The sequence below is a fragment of the Cherax quadricarinatus genome, unplaced genomic scaffold (assembly GCF_038502225.1).
Source record: "Cherax quadricarinatus isolate ZL_2023a unplaced genomic scaffold, ASM3850222v1 Contig3547, whole genome shotgun sequence".
NCBI lineage: Eukaryota > Metazoa > Arthropoda > Malacostraca > Decapoda > Parastacidae > Cherax > Cherax quadricarinatus.
In genome coordinates this window covers 11,218-19,938 of record NW_027198573.1, presented here as the reverse complement: position 1 = coordinate 19,938, position 8,721 = coordinate 11,218, and the positions used below count along the sequence as shown (strand labels likewise).

The window sequence follows — 8,721 nt, the reverse complement described above, 5'->3', positions numbered from 1 at the left end:
TGGCCACATATAGAGGTAATGCAGCGAGTGATCAAGACTGAACCATTCTTGAGAGAAGTAACCACATCTTGCCTGCCTACATATTATGTCTAATACATAATATATATAATTCTCAAACAGGCAAAATTATTTACAAACATCACGTCCACAGCAGGACTTGAACCTGCAGACTATCAAGAGTACACACGGAGCCAGACTCCCTGGCAAAGTACTGTGTACTCTAATACAAAGTTTGCAGGTTAGTCCTGCTGTGGACGTAGGGATAATGTTTGTATTCCTGTCCCGTCATCACTTCGCTCGATGCACAAGTCATCTGTACTCTAAATGACTAACCCGAATCTGAAAGAAAACCAGCTGGAACGTCTGGTCTGGGCCTAGTTGGGGGGGGGGGGTTGATGACCCCCAAAATTCAGTCACATGACTTTACATTTATCAGCAATATTACGTGTTTTACCGCAAGGAATTATGCAATGAACTTCTATGATCTTGAGTATGCTAAATCATTCTCTTTAATACCTACACGCACCTTGGATACACAAGTGTTCTGGCTTGATAATTTACGATTTTTCAAATTATTTCTCATTACTAAAAACATTTTAACATCTATTTTATAGTCAGCATACTTAATTGGCACAACAATTAACTCCCCCCCCCCAAAAAAAAAAAAAAAAAAAAAAAATCCTGCAACATTTACTTATTTTAAAACCAATCATTTCTAAAGAGTAAATGAAGAGTATTTATGGAATTTTGATAACATCTTAGTAAATATTTACTCACCATCAAAGTCCTTTTTCTGAGCTGAGGATCTTCAAGATCGTACTCAAGACGCTGAGGGTCGTACTCAAGTCGTCGTCGTCCTCAGTAACAAGTCATGAGGATGCTTAGTAAAACAAAATTAAGCTTTACAAGCATATTAATGACTCTTAGGTAAGGTAGTCTGTCAACAAGTAACATTCTTAATGCCCTAAGTTTGAAACAATTGAAATTATATTATAATTGGTGTGTGAACACAGATCCTAGTGAATGTACAGGAGTTCATGCGTACACGATCTAGGCGTGTATGCACACATGCGAGTAGACTCGGTATACATAACATGCGCGGGAGCATGTACGTGTTTGTCTACAGGAATAGTAGGGAACGCCTAAACACTCAACCTTCCACTGTAGTATGTGAGGACGAACTCAAAGCTACTGCTTCCTCTTGCAGTCAAACTTGACAACTTAAGGAAAATTTTAATGGGTAAATTTTTTTTTTTTACCAGACTTTTACTTTCACGACAGGAATGATAAATGATTTATCACAAGATGTGGGAATGGATGTCTAGATACGATGCAAACATTCCATTAAATAAATTACAACTCTTAACTATAAAGGTATAAACTGTACAAGTGCAACTAACAACAAATAACTATATGCTAAAATAAGTCTACTAGAGGTATATGACAAAATACCGACACTCTGGAAAAAATGAAGACAAATGCAGTATAATGCGATCCTTTATTAACTACGTTTCGCCCACACAGTGGACTTGATAAAGTCAGAGTGGAGAATGTTGGACAGGTTGAACCTAAGACGGACTTGTTTGTTAGTCTCAGATTCAGCCTCCCCAACATTCTCTACACGACTTCACATTATATATACTATGTAGTCTCTATCGCATCATACCGAATTTGTTTATTTTTCCCCAAGTCTCTGGGGATGCGTGGCGGCGGGCCAGTGGCGGGACACTGACGACAAGCACTTTGGAGTATAATATCAGAACTCCTTTCAACTGTATCATCATATTTTCCTACTAACACACTTGCCGATTTAGTGAAGAATTTGAGCCAGCTTCAGTATTAGACTAACTGTGTACTCTTCTAGTGTTCTCTGCACGAGTACAATGGAAATAAGGGAACCCAATGGAAATTAGACACGTAGTCTGACTTTTTTTGGGTTATCCCAGATTCTCTACACACATGCTGCTATGTATGATAATATATAACTATTTGTGTATACATGAATGAACTTATTTTCACTAAGCATATGGTGCTAGCATTAAACAGGTAAATACTGGCGGTAAACCATACCCCCGGCCGGGATTGAACCCGCGGTCAGAGTCTCAAAACTCCAACTGGCGGTAATAAAGGCAGCCATACCAGGTAAATCACCTATTATGACGCTTCATGGAAGACTTTGCTATATCAAGTATACGAATAAAGTAATGACACGTCAGAGCGGCCGGACCCTACACGTGTTATACACCATCAACCCCCCCCCCCCACACACAAGGTACATAAAGCATGCATTGCTCAGCATATCTCACATCATGAATAAAAGCATCGTCTAGCGTAATGCTAGAAGCATCCACGATCCACCTCAGGTCTGGTCTGGAACGTGGCCTTGGGAGTGTTTACCTCCTGAAACGTTCTGCAGGAGCCAACACCATCGACCAAAGCACTGAAATGCATACATTTGCCCATATTAGCCGAGATTTATACAGTGAACTTTTCTTGTCACCTGGGTTCCGACAGCACTTTACTCTCACCAGTACCTGACCTCACTTTCGACCTGTCTCAGTCTGGCAGTTCTCGTATGCCTAATACAGGTGTATTTTATTTTATACCTGATAAAGCGCTACCTTAAGTTCAACAACACAACATTGCCTCTGCTACCAGTAGATTTCCACCGGTACTGAAGCGTCCCGTGCTTGTAGACCTTGCATGGTTACCCTGCACAAATAAGAGTACAGGTTTGTACAAAACTAAAAAGATAGATGGGTAAAGATGGGTAAAATATTTAAAGATATAATAAGAGGTAATCAGTCCTTTAGAATAGATGACCAAGTGTTGCACACGAGTCTGTTCATCTACTTGACGGGATTTATACCTCTAATGACTCGCTAAACCATACTTATATATACAGTTTAATAAGTGGGAATATATTCTTATAAGAATGAATAGTAAATGGTCCAATGTGCGGGTTTATATACATACAGCAGCGCTGTATGACCCTGGTAGTTTAGTTTAGTTTAGATTTTGCTGTATGTAATATAATATTTATAGTATTCAGAGCTGCTGTATTAAAACCAAGGTATGGAGGTGACCGGGTATGGAAGTCGTATTGCAACCGGGGGACAGATGTAAGCCCTGTATTCAGGGGAAGATCCAATCAGAATCCATGAAGAAAGAGTCCGTTATCAGTGTCGAGGAACTTTCCTTGTTGCCTTTAGGGCATATCAGTGCTTTATTACGTGGAGTGCATAAACTTACTTTATTACTGTGGGTATTACCACCAATACTTATACAGTACAATAGTTTCAAGGAAGGTAGAGGTTGCAAAGAGGATATTAATTGCAAGTTCTTTACAAGCAGAGACGTATGGCAGTGAATTTTTTTAAATAATTGTAAAGGTTAAAGAGAAGTGGTATAAAATACCGACATGGCAATAGTCTGACAAAAATCTCATTACACTATTTGCCTCGTCCCAAAAGTGAACTATATACATTCAAGTCATCAGTCCATTTTAGCTCGCATGACAACCTATCACTGGGCTGCCAATCTTAGTTATTGGCTTTTCAAGAGGTTGAATATCTAAAGCAGCTGCTAATGATTAACATTTATTCTACGCTAATAATACATAATCTTAACTGGGGATTTATGAATTACCTTAAATTAATGTAGGAGTCAGGGTTGAAATATTTCGACTCCCTTAATACTGGTCTATGTTCAAAATGCATGAATGGAATTTGTACATTATCTGCCGTGCATGACAGGAGGTAGGAGCTTTAGCTACGTCCGTGGTGATGGTGAGTGTAGTGTAGTGGTGAGTGTTGTCATGATGCCTGGTGCTGTGCTGCTAGGCCGTGGAGGTGTCAATTAGAACGAAGCGGCATGCCACTTTGCTCTTCACCTGGCCAAATGGCGTGCCACTTGGCCTGAAAGTGTACATTTCTGATAGTGATAGAGAGAACGGGGGTTAGTTGGGGGTGTGGATGGACGAGGTAAGAATATCGAAGATAGTCTCAACATACTGGGAAGCAAGTTCCCTCGTCATTTTTTGCGTGTAATAGTCGAGAGAATAGCAGAGGCGTCCTCTAAAGGTCTGAAGTGTGTGTTGGCAGAGCGTAGGCATGAACTGACAAGAGACAGAACGTAATACTTTTGCCACCTCCACCTCTTCCCCGGTCCCTGGGAAGGTGCTACTCAAATTACCCATGTTGGTCACTGTATAATGATTATCGTTGGCAGAAGGCAAGCCCAGGTCGGCCAACAAAGAATTGAAACGAAGGATGAGGATAAGACGCTCACTCATAGGTTGTACCTTAAGAGGGCGTTTAGAGTCTGTTAGGTGGTAATGGACGATAGTGTGGACTCCACGGGTGTACTCCCAAAAGGCTGTCAGATCGCTACGCCGAGTAGGGAATTTTAAATCCAACAAAGATATGTGGCAGCCAAAGGAGTTTTCACGTAGTGGTTTGGGCCAGTATCTCCTCATATTAATAGCTTGTTGTGAGTACATGTTAGTTGCATCTATATTACTGTTCTTGGCTAGAATCATCTTGTAAAGAGCAAGGTTAGCCGCTGCCGTGAAGGCAGAGTTTAACGTCACACCTTCCATTTTACACCGACGGAGTAGTTTGTGTGTGGTAGTTTCATCCAGGTCATTCTGCACTACGTGTGTGGCGGACGCTCTCTCTCTTGGCATTTTATAGTAAGTCGTATAATTCCACAGTGGGAGCCCAAGCGTGAGCACCACTGTGAATAAACGCTTTAAGAACATCCCTATCACAAACCAAATTGAGGTGAGTTGATCACCAAACTCGTCTTGAAGGGGCACTGAAAATGTTCCTTCTTGACACAAACTAACGTCTTTTCCCTGAACCAGGGCATTGAGCACTTTCAGGAACACCTGACAAAACTTCATGTTCGTGCTTCCGTCGCTAACATTGTGGTGGAAGCCAAAAATGCAAACATATTTGTATTTTAAATTGTGGTTGGTATCTACAACACAACCTTGGTCAGGGTCGAGGGTAACGAAGCGAGCGAACCAGAGCGGTCCCTCATGGACACGATACCGCCGGCAGAGCAGCGTCTGGACAGTAGATTCCACGTCCTCTGTTGTCAGTTCCTCCACGTCCACCACCTCCCTCGTCATCTCTCTCCACCACAGGTCGTCCTCAAGGTAGTCCACATGCAATCGAAGGTTGGGCATTTTTCTGTGGAAAAATTAAACAGTAGAGTAACATACCTATACGAAAATAACCTGGTAATTGGGAAAACTGATCACCATTTAAGACTAGTATATTCTTCGGAAGCTTATTGTAAATTCACCTTTATGTGGGATTAACAACATTCCATGGGTCATGTCACTAAAAATTAAATGTTGATAAATTAGACATGTGCAACTCTTGGGTATCTTTATTGAGGAAACGTTTCGCCACACAGTGGCTTCATCAGTCCATACATAGGAGAAACTTGAAGAACAGGAGGAGAATGAGGTAATCAGTCCCTCAACCTTGAGTTGATGTGTTCAGTCCATCAATCTTGAGTAGAATACGGCAGATGAGCGGAGAAGCAGCTTATAAACCGTATGGCAGGAGAGGTGTAGCAGTCATAGGTAGTGTCACATTTGTTGAACAAATTGTTGAACAAATGTGACACTACCTATGACTGCTACACCTCTCCTGCCATACGGTTTATAAGCTGCTTCTCCGCTCATCTGCCGTATTCTACTCAAGATTGATGGACTGAACACATCGACTCAAGGTTGAGGGACTGATTACCTCATTCTCCTCCTGTTCTTCAAGTTTCTCCTATGTATGGACTGATGAAGCCACTGTGTGACGAAACGTTTCCTCAATAAAGATACCCAAGAGTTGCACATGTGTCTAATTTATCAACATGTCGGTTCTCTGAACCATTCATCTACAAAAAATTAAATGATCTAAAACTAAGGCACTAATAGTAATCTTGCAATACATCTTTGAATATATACACGACTAATCTTGGGCATCTCATCGAGTGCGTAGCCCCAGTGTGGAGCCCATGATCAGGTGTGTACAAAAGCCTGAGATGGGTAACAGGAAACTTTGCACTGGAGAGGAAAACGTAAGTGAACAAACACTTCGAAAATTTCTTAGGATTCCTGAAGTGCCCTGGGACCTTGGTCACTTACTATGCACTGGATACAAAGTATATTATACAGTCAACGTACGTGCGGCAAGAGGTCACACGTGCCTTAAATACATAAACTCATTCAATACATATTAGGAATGAACAAGGTCTCAGAACTAAAACATGAATAAATTGGTGGATTAGGAGAATACGACCGAACAAATTTTTTGGTCCAAAACGTGGCAAATACAGCAGAAAAAAAGGCAGATTCTAATCCTTGGGAATGTAAATAGTTCTTGCACTTATAAACCTATTGATGTAGAGCTTTATCATGAATGTGACGGAGAAATTTGAAACTAGATCAGCAGGGCCTAAGTGCGCATAACAAGTTAACAATCCACGAGTGAAAAGGGTGGAAAAAGAACAAGAATGGAGTGGGTAAACAGACGTACGCACACAGTCAGTTCAAGACAAGGGAACCTTCCGCCACAAGTGGCGTCTGTGTGTTTACATACTGTCGGTACCGCCATAATTCTCCAGTCATAAGAATGGAGGAACACTTATCAAATAATTTTTAAAGAAGTTTAAGCCAGCGTCAGAAAACACTAGTCCTATTTCCCCGACAAACTTACTCGTGTAAGATATGCAACAGTTAGGTATCTATATTCCGAGACGCTTCAGTCGAATAGAGGCAGCAGAAAATTTTGAGGTAGTCAGTCCTTCAGCCTGACTAACAGATTACTCCATAATCTGAAACAGACCAACTGCAGTGTTCCTCCATTCTTTTGTTAACGCATTCCCAAAGCCACCCCGGAAATTAGCTTCACCCTAACGTTCATTCTGAAAAGTTTGGTCTACACAGCAGGCGAAACACGGCTGTCAACAGTATGGTAATATTCACAAACTGCGGAAAATGACATTCAGTATAGTTCAGAATATTTAATATAGAAAACCTGAGAGTTTCTCAGATTAAATGTTAAATAAAACGACACGTGTCTTTATTTAACATTCAGTCCTGAAAAACCCGTGGCGACACGCTTCCTATAATATATCTGGGTCTGCAGCAGAGCCCCACCATTCCTACGCTACCCAGTGTCAAACCTCGCACTTACCTGAACATCAAAACAGACGCACGTTTAAAGAGTTCAAAATCGAGGGGAACTCTGGAATCGAGCCAGAGTGAATACACCGTGGTCATGCAGCCGTAATCATGAGCCATAGTCATGAATCTCTCAGCATACCCGAGCCGTCGAACCCAGCGTCCAGGAGATGGCTGACCGTCTGAGACGGTCGTTCCAGTACATGAAGGCGGAATCTGTAGTGAAGCCGAGCTGGGCCTGTCGTCCAAGACTAAACTGGACGATTTGTAAGTTTGGACTTTATACTTGGTGTTTGTTATGTAGGCTTGTGACGAGGGTACAGCCGACGTGTGTAGAGACGTGTTGCCGTTGGTTACTATATGCATCTTCTGACTCCCATCCACACCTGCAAATGTGTAAATATTGTTAGTTTTAAAGAAATATAACGCGTAGATAAAAAATAATAATTTACACGAAACTGTTTCAATTAAATTCTGCATTAAGAATATTAACCGTTTGTCAACAGAATCCAAATATTTTCTATTAAGTCGACACGCACACTTAATACACTTATAAGAAAAACGCAGAAGAGTATGTGACGCAGTTTTGATCTCCAAATTACAGAGAAGCTTACGACGACTTGCACCATTTACAAAGTCACACTATCAGAAAAGAGCGAGGTAGCCGGTATATATAGACGAGCGGGAAAAGGACGGGAACAAAAGAGGGAGAAGAAGTAGTGGTGGTGGTGGTAGTGGTGGTGGTGGTGGTGGTGGTGGTGGTGGTGGTGGTGGTGGTAGTAGTAGTAGTAGTAAGGTAGGAAGTAAAAGAAATAGTGGTGGTAGAAAGTAGGGAGAGTAAAAGTACGTTTGATGTCTAAGGAACAGTTGTCGAGATTAGAAAGACTGGAAATATAGGGTAGGCAGAGGACAGGAGTTTTCTCAGTAAAGAATTTGGGAGATTGTCTGTTTTGCTAAGACGAGAGAACAAAGAAATGGTATGAACATTAAAATGATATAAAATACCGACAGGTTGTTAGGTAAGACACATATGCAACAGTTAGGTATCTTTATTATGAGAGCGGCTGGATTTGAGAGGGACCTGACCTCTCAACATCTGAGTTCTTACCTCTTCTAGTGACACTCCCTAGACAGGGAGCCAGTGCCGGGCCACCACTTGGAAGGGCCCGGGCCGGGAAAATACCGGCGAATCTTTAACAACAACAACTTCATCTCCATATTGTTTCATACTATGGAACAATGCTCTTCTCCAGACTGAGGGACTGACCACCTCAAAACTTTAAGGGTGATGGACTGATTACATCGTCTTCAAGTATCTTCTGCTTCTATCAACTTTTCTGTACTTGACTGAAGAAGCCTACTGTGTAGGCGAAACGTTTCATAATAAAGATACCTAACTGTTGAAAGTTAAGACACATGTGCAACATCTGGATATGTTTATTGTAGACGTTTCGCCAACCAGTGGCTTTATCAATACAGATTCTAGGACATAATAGGAAGACAGTAGAACTATATACAAAAGATGA

At 41.4% G+C, this 8,721-nt stretch overlaps 1 protein-coding gene across 1 annotated transcript; it reads right to left on the bottom strand.

Moving 5' to 3' along the window:
* Nucleotides 1-895: 895 nt before the first annotated feature.
* On the bottom strand, nt 896-7,690 carry LOC128705984 (uncharacterized). Its single transcript, XM_070081658.1, has 2 exons — nt 7,209-7,690; nt 896-5,198 (listed from the first exon to the last, which is right to left on the bottom strand). Exons 1-2 carry the CDS (start codon nt 7,673-7,675, stop codon nt 3,959-3,961), a joined length of 1,707 nt encoding a protein of 568 aa, XP_069937759.1. The 5' UTR covers nt 7,676-7,690; the 3' UTR covers nt 896-3,958.
* Nucleotides 7,691-8,721: the final 1,031 nt, after the last annotated feature.